Source organism: Oryzias latipes, chromosome 1, assembly GCF_002234675.1.
Source record: "Oryzias latipes chromosome 1, ASM223467v1".
NCBI lineage: Eukaryota > Metazoa > Chordata > Actinopteri > Beloniformes > Adrianichthyidae > Oryzias > Oryzias latipes.
Window position 1 is genome coordinate 16255367 of NC_019859.2, and position 18393 is coordinate 16273759.

General features: G+C 39.7%; 1 protein-coding gene across 1 annotated transcript; it reads left to right on the plus strand.

The window, feature by feature from the left end:
• Positions 1-2168: 2168 nt before the first annotated feature.
• Positions 2169-17396, plus strand: mcub (mitochondrial calcium uniporter dominant negative beta subunit). The gene is made up of 8 exons (XM_023957439.1): positions 2169-2494; positions 11950-12019; positions 12114-12281; positions 12951-13055; positions 13169-13329; positions 13402-13605; positions 16981-17097; positions 17184-17396. Exons 1-8 carry the CDS (start codon positions 2384-2386, stop codon positions 17259-17261), a joined length of 1014 nt encoding a protein of 337 aa, XP_023813207.1. The 5' UTR covers positions 2169-2383; the 3' UTR covers positions 17262-17396.
• Positions 17397-18393: the final 997 nt, after the last annotated feature.

An 18393-nucleotide genomic window follows, 5' to 3' on the forward strand; every position in this document is an offset into this window, starting at 1 on the left:
CTTGTTAAACTACAATGCCCAAAGACATGTGACCTCCATTGCCTCCCGAAACCACATGGTTTATGTGTCTATTTTCTTTTTTGTTTTGGATTTGCTTTAAAACTCAGGGCTATAAAAGCCTCAAAGCTCAAATGAAATTATATTAGGTCTGGCCGGTTGATCTCAATCAGGCATGAGTCATTTTTTAAAATTATAGACGATTTTTACTGATTTACCCACATATTTAATTTCTTATATGAAATTGAATGATTGTGAGGATTTTACCCTTTTACAGTTTTATTTCCTTGGTTTTTATTCAGTTTTGTTTTCGAGTTTTCAGGTTTTCGCTGTCAGTCACTAAAAGTTTGGGCTGTCCTTCATCCACAGCTGTCTTAATTTGTGTTATTGGTCTTCTCTGTACTCAAGTGTCTAAATTTCAGCTTTTCAGGGTCAGGTAGGTCATCTGTTTCATTGCCCTGTTATTGCTCCCTCAGTTCATGGTTTTTATTTGTGTCAAGTTTATTTTTTAAATGTTTGAGTTTCAGCCACCAAGCCTGGTCTCCTGCATTTTGGGTCCAACACCACTGGCTTCTGACAACAATACTTTCAGCAAATGTTTATAATGAAATCCTTGTGCTAATAAACTTTTCCAGCCTGCCAAATGGATAATGTGTTACCAACTCCACACTAATAAAAGCTTAGCTGAAAAGGGACTTTAACCCCATCAAGAGAAAGGTGCATCACACAGAAACAGCCAGCTTTGAAACCTTTTTCTAAATTACTTTGATCACATTTTCCTTATGCTGACCAAAAACAAAACAAAAACCAGCTCAAACTATCTAAACAAAGGCACGTTTATTCCACTTCCGGGTTTGGAAGTGGAAGATATGAAAATAAAATATAAAATCACTCATGAAGTCATGCTTTTATGCCAACACTACAATTAGGGTGTGCAGGTTGGTCATCAGAGCATAGTTTGTGTGGCCACTTAGGTTTCACATGAACACCCTTTGCGTGCAGCATTGCCATGCGATCAGTAAGGAGCCAGTATGTTCACCATACAAACTACCATAATATGGTGTAAGGGCACTGTACGACAGCATCACACGTACATTGCAAGTGAATGTAACTTCCTGTGCATTATGCATACTTACAGACACTTCACAAAACACCTACCACATGCACACAACAATGGCACCTTCCATTTTCATGACGTCCCTTGAGATGGCTGTGTGAGCCACAAGGGAACAGCAAGACACACCTCTGCTCCCCTCAAAGGGCCTTTATAATGCAAAATCAACTTTTTGGAGCTTTTAAGTGTATTGTAATGTTAATTCCTCAGAAAAAAAAAAACCATAGAGCGGTATTTGGATCCATTCACGCATTTCTGAGCATCCCTCTAAAAACCTGCGCTTTGAGCACCTGACCCAACCAGTACAAAAAACAAGTGGGTTCTCACACCGTGACATAGTAGATAAGTGAGGAACAGCCCCTTCCAGGAAGAGTCTGCGCTGCCCCCAGGGAAATACACACATACACACACACTTTCTTCGCGGAGCCAGCTGTGTTCAGCGAAATGCTTTTAATTTATATGCACAAAATGCACTTCATCATGTTGTCATGAAATGGGCGACACCCAAAGGAGCGAAAGCCGCTGTCTCAGAGAACTAGTCGTTTTACTTCCTGGTAGGAAAATGAACCTTCAAAATAAGTCATAATTTATTCATAAAATTTGTTCTTTAGTGTGTCAAAGGTAATATATTATCTTATATATGGATATAGTTTCTTTTGAAATCCTTAAGAAAATCACCATAAAGGCCCTTTAATGTGGTGAATTGTAACTTTTTTAAAGAAAATAAAGTGAGAAAAAAGTGATATAATAGTCTGAAATATGATCATTTTAAGACTTATTATTTCAGACTTCATTTTCAGCATTTTTAGTGTATTTTGTTTCTTTTGTCTTTTTCTGGGTTTGTTGTGAGTTCAGTGGATTTCTGAATCGTGATGACTGTTTGCTAAGTGCCCACTGGTAATTAAGCAACTATCTTGGTGGTATTAATTTAATACTAATATTCATACAGCATCCAAAACAATATATCCAACCAGAAGGTGGAGTTTGACATGAATTATTGTGGCAACAGAATATGCTCAGCGTTTAAACGCCTTCCAACACAGCGCTTTTTGACCCAGCTTGGCTTGCCATACCCGGGGCAGCATTCCGGCGCGGATGTTTTAGCAGCTCGGTCGGGCTGTGTTGTTCCTCCGTGATCCGCGCTGTTATCGCATTCGTGGCTTCTTACATACACAATAGCCGGGCTCAGCAAGAAACTTTGAGCCCTTAAGGACATCGAGTGACGTAACCTTGTAGCGTTATGCCTCAAAGAGGCAGCTAAAACCCTTCAGGATGTCTTTCTCTGTGCGGATGATCGGCAAAGTTGGGACGAGACTTCGGGGAAGTCTTCAGACTCTTCACTGCGGCTTCACCCGTCCTCATCTGGCGACATTTCTAGAACAAGTAAGCGGGTGTGGGGGATCTGTGTGACCTGCTGCCATTAAGGGGTTTTACAACCATGCAGAGCTATTAGTAAACAATGTAACTTCTCAAAAAAAGATGGAGGTTCCTTCTTTCTGTTGTCTTTTCTTCCTCGGTTTCCTGTTATGCTATGTCCAGTGTTCTAAAACATGAGGTAGCCCGTCTTTTCTGGTTGTTCTTTCTCGTTGACAGAAGCTGGTTTATGAATATCTTAAGGAGAATGTTGACTACTTTTACTGGATCCCTCACATCTTTTCATTTCCGGTTCCAAGCTAACTTTTTTGATGTTTACATCAGTAGCATCCTTAAAGCATGACCCTAACATTGCATTATCTTCACCAACTCCATTGAAAATAATGTCTTTAGTGTTCTTGTAGCATTTTTTTAGGTTAGAGGGCAAATTAAGCTTAGAATTTTAATATCTAAGTATTTATTTGATCAATTCGTTGTGAATCAGGAGTTGAGGCTAAAATGCCTTTGGAAAAAGCTTCTACGGCAAGCCATAAGCTCCCTGCTCCGCTCCATTCCGATGCATCCACTGTCAGACAAATACATGTGTGTCCTTGTTTTCCTTGGCATCTGAAAATGCTAGGTTTGGTTTGTGAGGGGCTGTAAGCTAGTGGGAGAGTGTAAACAGATGGATGATGGGAAAAGGGGTGGGCTTACTTCTCGCCAATGGTCCCGCCCACAACTCAGAGGTGAATTTCTGATGAGCTACTGCTGCTTTGCAGTAACTATGTTCTAACAAATTATACAGGTTTTTTAAAAATTTGGGTAAAAACAGAAAATTCATAATTAACAACACTTTAAATAGATCAAAAGATGATTGGAGTGGGACTTTATGTCACACACACACAAAAAAAAAACTGTTCAGGCCTTTATCTAATATTTTTCTTTACTTTCTTTAAGTTTCCCAATAATAAGTGATGGAAAATTCATCATCTGTTACCTGCTGCCCTTCATCCACCAACATCACTCCCTTGTCCAAGAAGAATTAGTGCACAAATAAAGCATCCAGGATTTTAGTGCAGCAGGAAAACGCTGCAGGATGGGAAACCATCAGAGCTTCACCAAACGGTTGATAAAGTGGGAATCTGCACACGCCGTTAAACTCATGGGTTGTTCAATTTGAACGTCCATCCTGCAAACCTGCAGTAGTGAAAGGTGCATTAATGCAGATAGAACGGCAGGGCCTCTCTGCCAAATGTGCTCTTATATTCTGCTTACCGAGTGAATATACTGACATGCAGTGTGTGGGATTGAAGGTCATGACTCACTCCACATCCCAGGATGACTAAAAAGGGGGGATTCTATTTTTAGTTTGAATCCTATGGAAATCAAACTTTTTTATTTTATTTCTGATTTGATGTGGCATTCATGCTAACAGCCTGCATGCCAGATGGAGGTGATCAGACTCAGTGCTGTGTATGCAAGCTTGAAAATTCCATACAGCGGTAATCCTTTAACATCAGGAACCAGGAAAACATATTTGCAAAGTAGCATCTGCAGCGCAACCTGTATTTACATGACTGCTGCATTTTGCACAAAGGTTAGCAAGATGGACAGAAAATTCTGGGCGTTTCTAGAACCCTTTTTTAGATGTTTTTTTTGGAGTAAATTATATAATGATATATTGCATTGCAAAGATAATTTACTTTATGAATAAAAACAAGTAAAAAATTAGTATTCCACATCTTCAGCACAAATTTTGCCCAGCAGAAATGAATCAAAATGTTTGGTTGTTTTGCTGAACATTTTGATTAAGATACATGTTATAGACATAGATATAGAATATTTTACATCTTAAATCCATATTGGAGCCACACTGCATGTGAACTGCATTATTTCTGTATTTGACTCTGCACAAATTGGCAGAATCCTGCCACTGAATCAGCTCAGGACGTAACAAGGAAAAGAGCAGGAAGCAGCTTTTCAGATAAAATTGCATCACATTTTGCACACTAGTGGTAAAAATAAATGCCAAAGCACTCTTTCTAAGCTGTAGATGTGCCCCACCTACAGTTGGCATGTTACCAGCTTCCTCTTAGCCACAACTTTTGTTTGTCTTTTTGGTTTGCGACCAAAGAAGTGGCTAAAAAATGTTGGCAGTACGAAGATAAAACGATCTTCACTAGCAATCAGAGGAAAACTGTATTCATCTATCACAGTGAAGTTGGACACACTTCAGTCAATTCATTGATTTTTATCTCCTGGCTGTTTTTTTAAAATGGCGCCGGTTCAGCTTCTGTTGTAGATCAGCAGCTTGTTGGTGTGTGTGTAAACACATCTATGAAGGGAAAAAAAACAATGAATAACAATAAATAAAATGTTTAAGATATAGAAAAGTATATTTGCATAATAGTTCAATAAAAAGTAAACCTTATAGAAGAGTTTATGTGATAGTAATGACTTCACTAAGAGGACATTAGGTTCTAACAGCAAACTGTGGGGTGACAGTGGTGTGAATGCTTTTTTTTGTTCCTCTTTTTCTTTGTTTAACAGTTTTTGCCCCTAGTCATGTCCTGACCATGTGATAAGACGAGGAAAAGGTGATCCGTCCCTTTATTGACTCAAAGGAGTAGAGGCGTAAAGCTCTCCTGTTTTAAGGATGGAAACATAAGCTGTGTTTACATGGACAAAAGTAATCGGACAGAATGCCTGATCGGAAGAAAAATGTTTCATGTAAACGGAATAGTCTGCCCCAATCAGACTCGTTCGGATCAAAATTTAAATTCCGACGGAGATAGGTGGGTTATGCCGATTGTTGATCCGATCGTTGTTCATGTAAACAGTTTATTCCGATCGTGTGTCACTACTGCTCTGGTTTAACATCATGCATAGGCGGTGTTTCGCTCCAGAGAAAGTTTTGGAGCTGTTTTATGATATAATTTTTTGCAGGTTCGAGGGAGGTAGGCACTGAGCAGAAACAAATGACTCAAAGACTGCAAGCTAGAATAAAATGTGTCTTTTTATTCCCCGCTTCAAAACAGTCACACAACATAACACAGGAGTTTAAGCCATGCAGTTTCAACAGAAAACATTTCATCTGCCCCTACCGTGACACACGGACTGGAGAGCCAACAGTCCCGATAGAGTGGCTTGAAACAAAACTCCGGCTGGGCGTTCGTACGTAACCCACAGCAGACTCTGAATAAAGTTGGGCTTCCTTATCTTTTATATTCTTTGATGAGCGTGAGGAAAAGGAGGGCCGGTCCCTTCCCGCAGGCTCACCCTTTACGTAGACTCATCCTATACCATCATAAACATGTCAGACTATCTTCTACAGAGCACTCCTTTTACGGGTCAGTAACATAACAGGATAGGATAAAATTCTAAACATTGTCAGGATATGCTCTACAGAGTCCTCCCTTAACAGGATAAAACTTTATATTAAACATTCCTTTTGGGGGTCAGTCATAGAAACATCATAAACATATCAAGACATTCTCCTTTTTTGGTTATTAGCAACATAGAACCTTATATAAGAGTACATAAGAGTTTACATAAGTATTCCTTTTTTGGATGGTCAGCCACAGAACATTATCTTTAATGCAGGGCAGAAGGCTCCCCCCCCCTGCCTACAGTGCATTGTCCATCTCAGGAGCTCAAACAGGACCGACCAGCTTCTCCGCGGACGCCCGGTGCAAAGCACTGACGCTGACTCTGCGCTCCGCCTCGCCCTGCGGGCTCTTTGATCTCCCTTCCTATGTTCTCAGACACCTTCTCCCCCAGACGCGGCTGCCGGTGGACGGAGTGAACCGTGTCTCTGAGCAGAGAAGTCGGACTTAATAAATTTTGTGTTTGAGGGGAGGGGAGGATGCTTTTTTACGTGTGGGAGACTTCGGACTGCCATCTGTCCTGCAGCTCTATGTGAATGAGCAGCCGAATTTAGGAGAACAATGTCTCCCGTCTCCCGGACCGCCAGCTTACTCAGCGGCTTTGGGGTAGTGTGTGAGCTTTTTAAAGCAGAAATGCCGCTCAGTCCTTAGAAACTGTTCAAACAATCACTAGGATTTGTGTCCCGACAAAATAAAGGCTGATGTTATTCCCACATATTTACGTGCAGCCAAGATGCAGATTGCAGCATTTCCCGCATCCATTTATGTTAATCAAAGGCTAAATGTTGTTGTTAGCGCGTGTTAGCCTTCTCCTAACCGTTCTTCCGGCTCCGTTCTTTCACAAAAAATCACTGACCACACAGATTAAAAATAAAATGATGAGCGAACAGGCGCTTCATATTATTCATAATATTAATAAAAGCATGTTTAGAAGATCATCTCATATATTACGGAGCTGCTCAATAGATGTATGTAGCCCCTCGGGTTGTTTACATCGGGACTCATTTCCTCTTTATTTATTCCGACTGAAAGTGAGACCATGTGAACGTTTGTTCTAATCGGAAAAAGTTTTTCTGGGCCCATGTAAACGGTTGAATTCTAATCTGACCATTGATCCGATCAAGTTATTTTGCACATGTAACCGCGGCTATATTCTTCACGCAAAGCAGGAAGGATACTGTTCTTTTATTCGTCTTTTGTGCTTCACTTCAGACACAAATAAAAACCTTCTGAGGGCACTTATCGCATTCATAAAACCCCTAAAGACCCACTCCGTTCAGAAAAACATGTTCTTGGTGGTTTTAACATGTTTTCAAGAGCAGAGGGAAAAAAATGCCACAGGTTCCCTACCCCTTCCCATTCCGATGCTTCCATTTATAGACTAATAGATCCATGTACGTCTTTGCTCCTCTGAGCTGGCATCTGACTCCAAACTGTATTGCTCCAGTGATGGATAGCTCCATCATTGCTCGCCACTTTTGTTGTACTGGTAATGTTAGGTTGGAAGTGTGAGGGGCTGTGAGCTAGTGGGAGACAATGTAAGCAAAGGGATGATGGGAAGTAGGAGCAGGCTTACTCGGCACTGACGGTTTTGCCCACACCTCAGAAGCACAACCAATGAGCTCCAACCGCTCTGCAGAAACTATGTCCTGGAAAACGACACAGGTTTTTAATTTTGGCTAAAAATGTCCTAATCATAATTAAAAGACCACTTTTACAATAGATCAAAAGATGATCGCAAACTAAAAGCGAATCTTCCAACACACTGTATATCAATGAAGGTGGGCTTTTTTTTTTAAAGTCTTTAGCTATAAGGCATTTTTCTTTGCTGATTTACCTTAGGAATTGTTGTTACACCCCCCTTTTCCTTCCCCATTTAGCACCCTACCAGATTTGTTCATTCTCCTTACTTTGCTAACTGCAGTGGGTCATTAAGTGGCCATAGGAAGATGTATGGCTCAGTGCAAATCATTTCATGGTGCGGTGCCCACCGTTCTCAATCACACCGGCGACAGGAAGCAATCTCTTTTCTTTTCGCATTCGTGGTTATTCACTGCAACCTCTGGCGTGGACTGTGTAGAATTTCTTTTTGTGTAATCGTGTCAGGTGTTGTGAATGAGGCTCAGCCACAAATGAGCGTCTCCTTCCCACACACTTGGCAAATTTGAAGGCTCTGGCGTGAGTGGGAGGAGACTCCCTATAGGAGGCCGTGAGGCAACAGACTATTGCTCACTTGTGACAGGATTCATAATGGACTGACCCGCTGAAAGACTGCAGTGAACATAAGAGCTGCTTGTCACCGTGATCATCACTCAAGCAGGAAGCGTTGGTGGGAGACTGCAGTTTGTCCCCGAAACTGTAAAGCCTCCCCCCCTCTGTTCTGTTCCCATCAGCTTGGTATTAATAAGGAATGTTTATCTCACGGGATAATCGCACCATTGCCTCTAGATTTCTGCAGGAAACAACAGCCAAAAGTAATGGTTTAATAATAGGTGGCAGATGTGCAGCATCGATCCCTGCTGCTTCAGGTTTGTGTGTTCGCCTGTTAGTTGTGTGTTTGTCATGTTTGGGCGTGTTCAAACAGAGCGATCTGGTCTGGCGTTACAGTCATGGGTGTGTATGCAAACAAGTCATTCCAGGGAAACTCAAAGTTTAAGGCAACTAAAAGTGCTTCAGTAATTCAGACACAGTTGCCAAACTACCTCTACCTATTATTGAGCTCTTTGCAAACTGAGGAAAAAATGTTCAATATTTTGGCTCTGCTTCTTCAAATACATTTCTATTTGACTCTCAGCCTTGACAAATGTCGGGTAAACAGCTGGTTTTATTCTACCAACAAATGTTTTTGCTAAAAAAAACAACAGCAAAACTTTAATGAACAAACACAAAATCCTATTTTAATTCAGATTGCTTTTCTCAAATGTCCATCAAAAGGCACAACACAAATCAGCAGTGATGGGAATGTTACTTTAAAAAAGTAATTGGTTGTAGTTACTCACACTTGAGCCAAAAAGTATTGAGTAAAGTAACTATTTTTGTGTTAATGTATAAAAACGTAGTTTTACAGGTTTTTGTTGATCAGTCTTTGCCAGTCTAAACATGTATTTGCGTATAACGATTTTGTTCACAACAACGTTTAGATTAAATAAATCAACTTTAAAATCTTAGAAAACTGATCATGTAAACATTTGTCATTTTCTGGATGTTGATCATATCTTTGTACCTGGACATAATATTTACTCTAGAGCATTGACTGTATAAGAGAACTGGACTGAGTGAGCATGACGTCACCCACAGGAAATGTTTTGCTTCTGGTTCCAATGAAATACAGTCAATCTGTCCTTGTGGATCCACATGTTTTTAACAAGAGTTAGCATTTATTAGGCCTGAACAATAAATCCCAAATTGTTGTTATCGCGATATCAAGCTGTGCAATACGTTTATCACAAAAGATGGCGAATGTTGCAATAATTGGTTACCATAAATGTGCCAAACCAGTCTCATGGAAGCTTGAAGTATTTAACAAATCAAATGAATCCCTTTATGAACTTGACCAATCAGAAGGATGCCTTCCTTCACGTTGTTGAATACTTTAAGTTATGTTGATTCTTATTTAAATTAAACTGTTGCAGTGAAAAGGAAATGATGTTTTTGGTTGTTTTTGTTATTTGTTCATGTATTGCAAGTTATATCATCATTGCAATATTGATCACTAATATTATATTAGTTTTGGGATAGGTGCCACGTTCTGGCCATCTGTTTTTCTAATCTGTGCACAGCTTACACTGTGCGGTCTTTGGCTGGTGCTTTACAATTTATGCAAACCAAATTGTCTACATTTTACAGACATTTTCCCTTAAAGAAATGGTCAGAAAATTACATTTAACATACTTAATACCTGAATGCTGCTGGCTAAAAATTCTGCTCAGACGATGCATTTTGAAATGCAGTCTGGGCGTAATTTTCAACAGCTGGCAGGATCTGAAGGACCAAATACTGCAGGCAGAGTTTTGAATCGGGTTAATAATATTAGTTAACATTCGTTTTCTACATTTATAATTTTAATTATATTATAATTTCATATAATTTAATAACTTTTTAAACACTTCTATTCTTTGACCAGTGCAATTAAAACACTATTAAAATCATATCTACTCTGCAGTCTTATGCGCACACGGTGTCCTTGTATCCTGTTAACATTTCTTTTTAATTGTTCATATTGCATCCAAAACAATGATGCTAGATGGAAAGCAATTTCCACATTTAAAACATTTGCTTTGATTCAAGAAAGAAGGACGTTTTTGGATCTTTGTGACTAGATAATAGTATAGTATAGTATATAGTATAGTAATGAAGATATGAAGCCAAATAACAAATCCAGTCTGTTAATCAAAATTCCAAACTGCTTTTTGTATTGTAATAAGAATTTGTGTACTCCTATCGGGCACCTTCCACACACGCGCAAACTGTGTTTCAAGCATATTCCAGTCGTAACTCCTTGAACTGTTATTGCTTGGTGTCAGATCTGCTATTTTCAATTGCACACATAAACCCTCCTTCACCTTATTCTAATGGAAAGCCTTTATCGATGTGAAAAATGCGTTGGAGTGGTTCATCTGTTTCCAAGCCATTGCTGCACAGCATGTGTCTGCAGCCAGTTCAAAATGTAAAAAAAAGAAACACAATGACTGTGGCAGTGTGGATGGAATATAAAGGAGTGTCTCTGCCCGTTTAGCATTCTGTGGTTATCTATGAGTTGTCTCAGAGTTGCACTGTACTGTCAGGTCACGTCATGCGTTGGTGCTGCAGAGGTTTATTGACAGTAACACTTTTTTATTATTATTTTTTTAATATAAATAGCTTTTAAGAAATGTTTGTACTGTTCAGAATGCTTTTAACGCTTTTGAAAATCCACTTTTATTTTTATTCAAAGTTCATTTTTTTGTAATTTTCTTGTCTTCATTATCAGACAAAATTTGTTTTGGGATGAAAATTTGGTAGTTGCATGGGGTGTGTAGTGATCGGCGCTCTTTCCTCACAGCAGAAGGCCCCGGTTCAAATCCCGGCGGGGACCTCTCTGGGTGGAGTTTGGGTGTTCTCCTGGTGCAGGGGTTGGGTTTTTCTCCGGGCTCTCTGGCTTTTCCCCACAGTTCTCATACGTGTCTCACAGATGAATTGGAATCTCTAGGTTGCCCATAGATGTACGTGTGTGACCCTGCGACAGGCCGGCGACCTGTTTAGCGGGTACCCCACCTTCACCGGACAGCCGTGTTGGCTCCAGCAGCCCCGTGACCCCTGAAGGGTCACAGTGGAGTCCTAAGATGGATGGGAATTTGACAAATAAATCCATATACCATCGAACGATGTCGGATTGTAAATCCAATTGATATAAGCTTAAAAAACGAAAGTAAGGGAAAAAAGTAGATCAGTTCAACGATGCTCAGAAAAAAACAAAAATTACAATTTTACATTAGAAAAGGTTTGTGTAAAATCTGAAGCTGAAGTTGGAGGATTTATTCTATTTACTTAGAGATGCATTTCAGGACCTGATGACTTCTGTTTGACGAGTTACCACCGTTGTTTTTTTTTATCACTGAATTATTTCTAACCTATTTATGATTTTTTTGTACTTAGTCTAAGGTTGTATACAACAAAAACTGACTAACAGTCAGATTAAGTACCTAACAATACATTCACATAGCAAAACTCCCAAATTCAGCTTTAATTACAAACTGGATGGGCTCCATCCACTGACACACTGAAGTGGAAAGCCCCCCCCCCCAGCATCTGCAGCCTTTTCCTTATCCGTGTTCTGTGCATCGTCATGAAAACGGGCAACTCTGGAGGTTCTTTTAACTCAGTTAAAAAAAAGAGAAAAGACACTGATGGGATAAAATAAGAAGTGATTGTAATACATGATCAGATAGAAGTCTGAAACCAGGTCTGGCGGTCTGTGAGCGCGGCCATCTTCAGGACGATCTATTCACTCCTAGGTGTCTGCTGACGCTGCAGTTAACTGTGGGAGGGGCCTGTTGGCACAGAGGGTAAGCTGTGTTATCTCTCTTTTCTTCCATTCATTGAGTCTGTATTTCTGTTCAGGTTCATCACAGACATGCTGCCCTTGGAAGTCGCAGAGCTCTTCTCTTCAGCACACTAGCTCCCTCTTGTGGTAAAACTATGTTATTACTGAGAAACTGATATTTAGAAGTAGGCCTTTTAAGGGCTAATGACAAAAAAGACAATTCTGTTTGCTTTTGTTGTAGACTTGTCTTTGGAGTATAAACATGGCCGTCTGGTGCTGGAGGTGCCACTGCCATCCAGACATGAGAAGTGTCTGTTCTTCCTCAGGCCCATGCTGATGAATGTGGGAGATCTGATCACGGATCTGCAGCGGGAGGACTCTGGGCTGACAGCTGCTGTTCTCTCCAAAGGTGTGGCACCAAGAATCCTGCAGTGCAGGCTGGAGGGGATAGCCAAGCCTGGGCTGGTTGGTCCAGTTTGATCAATCTGTGAGAGAAATGCCTCCCTGTTTCTCTCAAGCAAAATATTTTACCCCTCAAAAAGGTTTTAGGAAAATTGTTAAATTGTTTTACTTTCTAAAAATAAAAATGGCAACTTTTTTTATTTCTAAGTAGAGATTTCTGCCTCAAAATAGGATTTATGTCATCTTTTTCTTAGACTAAATGTGCTTCAGGCAGCATTGTATCATGTTGTGTAAAGCTTTTGTTTGCTTAAAAAAAACTGATGCGTTGGATCTTTAGAAAGTGTTTGATCTGGACATCTGAGGAGAAAGTCGACTGGTTTTAGATGAGAAAAAAAAAAGTAAAATGTTTTTGACTTTCAAGCTTTAGTTTGTGTACTGCTGCATTTGAGGAGAGATACTTGAGAAATTAGATCTGGAATTGAAGCTGCAGCACATCTAATGAAAAGACATGAGACGCTCCAAGTCCAAGTGACTAGATTACTTTTTTTTCATGGAACTATTTCAGAAAAAGATGCAAGTTTGGCCTGTTGAGAACCAGTCTTTGAAAGGATTTCTATTTTACGGTAAATCTCTATGAAGTAAATGAATGTTCTATTAACTTCCTCCATCCTCACAGATGGGGAGCGTGTTGCTAACTCCACGCTAATAGAAGCCCTCCTGGGCAAAGACTTCCTCCTCGTCATTAATGATGTTTGCTACAACGTCTGCCCTCCTGAAAAAGGTAAAGCGCACTCCTCTGCCTCCAGATTCAATCGCTCCAGTTAGCTCTTCTTTCTTGATGAGCTAAGCTTTCAGGTGGAATGATCTCATCCCTTTGCTTTCCCTCCTCCTCAGTGTTTGCCACCAGTGAGCATGCCACGGACATAGAGGACATGAAACATGTCGTGCACCTGCTGCACACCGCTCTTCACCTGCCTGAACACCACCTTCTGAGAGAGAGGCAGTTGCTGGAGAAACTGGACAACCTCAAACAGGAGTTAACACCTCTGGAGAAGGTATGAGCATCAAAGTGCAGCTTTTTACATCCACACTCCTCACTTTTCCCTTCTTCTTTTTTTTTTGTTCAGATGAAGGCACAGCTGTCCCAGACAGCTGAGTTCCACAGCTCCAGGGTTCTGTGGACCGGCATGGCGCTGCTGTCTGTTCAGGGCGGGGCCCTGGCTTGGCTCACCTGGTGGGTCTACTCGTGGGACGTCATGGAACCGGTCACTTACTTCATCACGTATGGGACCAGCATCGGAATTTTCGCCTACTATGTTCTGACCAAACAGGCAAGAGCAGATTCTCTTTTTTCCCCCGCGGTTTATAAACGTCTTCATGTAAAGGATGACTTTACATTTTCTCCTGACTCACTCATCAATATTAGATCGGAAATTGTTTCAGATCTGATTCCTGTAAGTTTCACCCGAAACGCAAAATGAACGAACAGTTTACTATTTTTGATTTTTGCTTATATAATTTAGTAACAAAAGGAGCCCCTTTAATCCTAATGCTCTGTAATTATTGATCAGATATAAGGCTGTATTACTCTGGACATTTTTCCTTAGACATGAACTTTCTAACATCCTAACTAAATGAATTCTTTGTCTTTTGGCTGCTCCCTTCATGTGTCGCCACGGCGAATGCTCTGCATCCTCCTCGCTCACAACAACCACCCTCATGTCCTCCTCGACTACATCCCTAAACCTTCTCTTTGCTCTTCCTCTTGGCTTCCTTGTTGGAAGCTCCTATCTCAGGATCTTCTTATCAACATAATCACTGTCCCTCCTCTCAATGAGTCCAAACCATCTCAATCTGCTTCCCTGCATTTATCTCCAAAACATCTGAAGCTACGTTCACACCGGCCTCGGCAACACGCCTTTCAAGCAGCCACTTCCAATATAAAGTCTATGTAAATCTACATAAATGCACGTTTTGGGCTTCCACGTTAAAAAATCTTGTGTTTACACTTGTTGCGTAAGTTTCCAGTTGAGGGCTTTACGTACAAAAGACGCGTCCATTGAATGCTAGTTGAAGGTTGACCAGGTCAGACTTTGACCAATCAGGGCTTTGGATTTGGTAGTGACTTATGGATGGCATCCTTTTACTTCACAGGGGAACCAATTGTTTAAAAATTGATCAAAAAGAGAAATTAATAATTGCGGTTTGTTCCCTGCCGGAATTCTATGACATCAAGTCTTTCATGAATCGGAACAGAGCTGTAAAAGAAAAAGCCTGGAGCAAGATTCCTGAGATTTGCACCGCTTCAACATTTCACACCAAGCCTCCTCCAACTGCGGCATGCTTTAGTAGAGTGTTTTTCAACCGAGATATTGTCAGGTGTGCCGTGGGAAATTACCCATTTAAAAACATTTACCATCGCCAAGATATCAGCTCTTTGTTCATCCAAACAGACCCTGATAAAATACTGAGTAGTTATGAATATAAAAGACCGTACAGTACTTTTTTCTTTCTGTTTATTTGATTCTATTAAAGACATTTTGATAAGAATGACGGTACCGCAATTTAGCCACAGCTCCAGCTCTGTTTTTGGAAAAGTCCCACCCCTTTAACTGTCTCCACCAATCAGTCTTGGAGGCTTAATCACACGTCATCAGTCTGACCAATCAGAAGTGGTTAAAGTCTTCACTTCCTTGTTCAGATTTAGCTCATAAAGTCTCTTTCTAAAGTTCTAACAAAAATACCAGCTAAAGCTCGTCTTTAGCGGTGTAGCTTTCTGCAGGATCTGATATCAGACCGTGGAACAAGTGAACAAATCAATGAAGCACAAAGAAGTGAGTCTGTCTGGCATCTGCGTCGGTTTTGCACTACATCTCCCATGATGCATTGTGTTAAAGTGACAGCATTTCTGCCTTACAATGAGTCTTCCCTTAAACATCTTGAAACCACAACAAACACACATCAAACAGTTTTAAATTTTCTTGATGAAATCAGAGGTCAACAGTTTACTTCTCCTTCAAAGTTTGTGTTTATGACAGCCAAACATCCCAGAGTTTGGTCGAAGTTCTAAATGAAACACTTTTCTAACAACGTCTGGATTATTTTATATGTTAAACTTAAGAAGTAATAACATTTAAGAAACAGGATTTAGGTGAAGTGGCCATCAGAAACACTTTAACTAAATTGAAATAATTTCATCATCTAAAAAGAAATAAAAGTTTTTTGTTAAAGTGTTCAAAGACTTCATTTTTGATTAACATGTTCACTTTTTGTGTCGCTACAGAAAACATAAATATAATGTTGGCTTTTTCGTGTGTAAAATTTCAAACATATTGTGATCATATTGTTCAAAATTTACAGTTGCCTTTTCAACTTTTAAAAAATAAATCACTATTTAGAAAGAATCTATTTGTATTTTGTGAGGTTACATAAAATTGAATGTTAATAAACTGAAGGGGATAAACAGCTACCAGGGTAAAATTTAAAATAATTTAATTGAAAATTAATACTGAATGCTAACTTAACTATTATTACAACTTTTAGAAAAATACAGCTGCAACTTCCAGCTTTTTTCTCCACAGATTGTGGAGGGACTGTACATCAATACAGACCATAGAGTTTCTCCTTTTTTGAATGTTTTTGATGCTGGTGTGCAGCAGGATTTTTGTCAAGGATAAAGTGTGCCCTGGCTCAAAAAAGGTTTGAAAAACAGATCTAGTAAACCGTTCTTAAACACGTGTGACGTGCCCGATGTGACAAGTAACATATCATGAGCTGTTCCTCTGATTCCTGATTCTTTACATCTTTCTCCTCCAAAGAGACCCTCAACGTCTTCAGCTCTGCCTCCTGTCTGTTCCCTACAGCCTAGTCCGAATTCCTTCACTGCTCTCTGCATAGTGAGCACTATATAGTGTGTTCACATTTTGTAGTGCTGTCCAAATCTACAATTCCAAAATCCAGTTCCCTAGAAATTTCCCAGAAGTCTCTGTGAAAAACTAGTGTGCTTTGATGCTCACTAGATTAGAGAATATAGACCAGAATGCATTGTGTTTGAACACATTTTCACTTTTTATAAACCAACCACATTTTCATCATCAGAACACAATGGATTCATAAATAGTCAGGAAACATGACATCGTGTCTGGCACTTAAAAAAAGAAAAAGTAGGGAGCATGGTGTCGGAAATACTGTAAAAATCCAGAGCACTAGATAGTTTTTTAGTTGTTGGGGACAAGGAAGGGAATTCAGACGTAACCAGAGTCTCTAGACCAACAACACGGCTGCTCTCTTCGGTCTTTATTATTTCTGACAATCCTGTCAGACATGACACCTGAAACCTTTCTCCACTGCCTGCAGCATCCTTCCAACAAACATGCATATGTATTCCTGTGTGACTGGTTTGTTGATGTTGTTTTTTGTCAGCTTTGCTAAGGAAAGAACCACAACAAAAAGTCCTTTACTGGTCAAAAAGCTGCGGCTCTGGAAGCTTTTTCTCTGTCTTTTTATAGGACACATGCATTGTGGAATTAGCTTTTACGTTAGATTGAAACAGTTATCATTTAGACACCTAACAAGCTTGGAGGAGTCTGATTGAAAAAGCTTCTGTCATTAAAAGGCTACTGTAAATAAGACATTAGATCAGCTTTGGAGGATAATTGTAGTTTTTTCTTTTAAAGCAATAATGACTGTTTGATTCATTCCCACAGGATTATGTATATCCAGATGCCAAAGACAGACAGTTCCTGCATTACTTTTATAAGGGGGCCAGAAAGAGAAGATTCGACGTGAAAAGATACAATGAACTGAAGGAGGAACTAGCTGAGGTTGGTATGACATTTCTGTTTTTAGAGTGAATCACGACAATTACCAGTTCCTGAGCGAAAACACCTTTTTGTTTCTGGTCTGTCAGGTGGAGGAGGATCTGAGGCGTCTGAGAAATCCAACCCAGCTTCAGCTGCCACTAGAACAGATCCAGCCAAGGCCATAAACCAAACCTGAGATCAATGTCAACACAGTCAAACAGACGCTTCCCTTTTTTCATAATAATCTGGAATTCAGAGGATCATGAGTTGTTTAGTGTTGTGATGCCAACAAATATAATAAAAAGGTGTTTTTTTTCCAACATGTCAGTTTGTTGTTTCACATAGAACTTGAAGGCGAAATGAAAGTTGAAATGCAATCCTTGGCAGTTAAAAAAAACTTGTAATGAAGCCCAATTTCTTTAGCCTCGTCACCTTTCCATAAACATGCGTGCTTGATTTATGACTTTTGGTTTTTATGCTTGGCTCTTAACCGTAACAAAAAATGAGGTGAGACAAAGACAATTTTAGCATGCACAGAGTTTTTAATAAGTTTAATATCCCTTGTTCTATCCTTGGCACTTTAACATTGGGAATTGGGTCATCTAGACCCACTAGACCAGGGGTGTCAAACTCATTTTTACCGAGGGCCAAATCAGCATAGTGGCTGTCTTCAAAGGGCCAGATATAACTTATACATATAGCTAAATGTAATGAAAAGAAAATGTAACTACTCCTTGATGTAAAAAAAAAAAACATTATTTATGTATTATAACTGTTTAAAGTGGCAATTGAAGTTGCACAGAAAACATATGTCTGCTTGTTACTCTACCATAAATCCTTTTAAATTTTGACCGCTTATTAAAACCCACATAACTCCATTAATGAAGGATCAGACTGTCCAAGTGAATAAAGAGAAATAACATAAAACTGAGCTGCAAAGATCATGTATTACATTTACATTTTGTTTTAACATTTTTACAATGTTACAGTTTGTAATATTTTACAAAAAAGGCAGCACACAGCCTCGCATCCAACTGATGGTTTGATGACAACAATTTGTCAGCAAACTCACACAAGACCTGCAAAAACTGAATAATTACAACAGTAGCTACACATAAATAATATGTAATCAACTAAAGAAACATTTTATTTTAAGAAATTAAAAACTCTTATGCTCTCGCGGGCCACATAAAATAACATGGCGGGCCACATTTGGCCCCCGGGCCTTGAGTTTGACACGTGCACTAGACAGTGCTCTGAACCTTTTTTCTTCAACGATTTGTGATCTTCACTGGTGTCCATGGATTACATGAAATC

Coding starts and splice junctions, on each gene's coding strand:
- mcub (XM_023957439.1), top strand. CDS start 2,384: ATGTCTTTCTCTGTGCGGATGATCGGCAAAGTTGGGACGAGACTTCGG. Junction 2,495..11,949: donor TGGCGACATTTCTAGAACAA/GTAAGCGGGTGT, acceptor ATTTCTGTTCAG/GTTCATCACAGACATGCTGC. Junction 12,282..12,950: donor AGCTGCTGTTCTCTCCAAAG/GTGTGGCACCAA, acceptor CCATCCTCACAG/ATGGGGAGCGTGTTGCTAAC.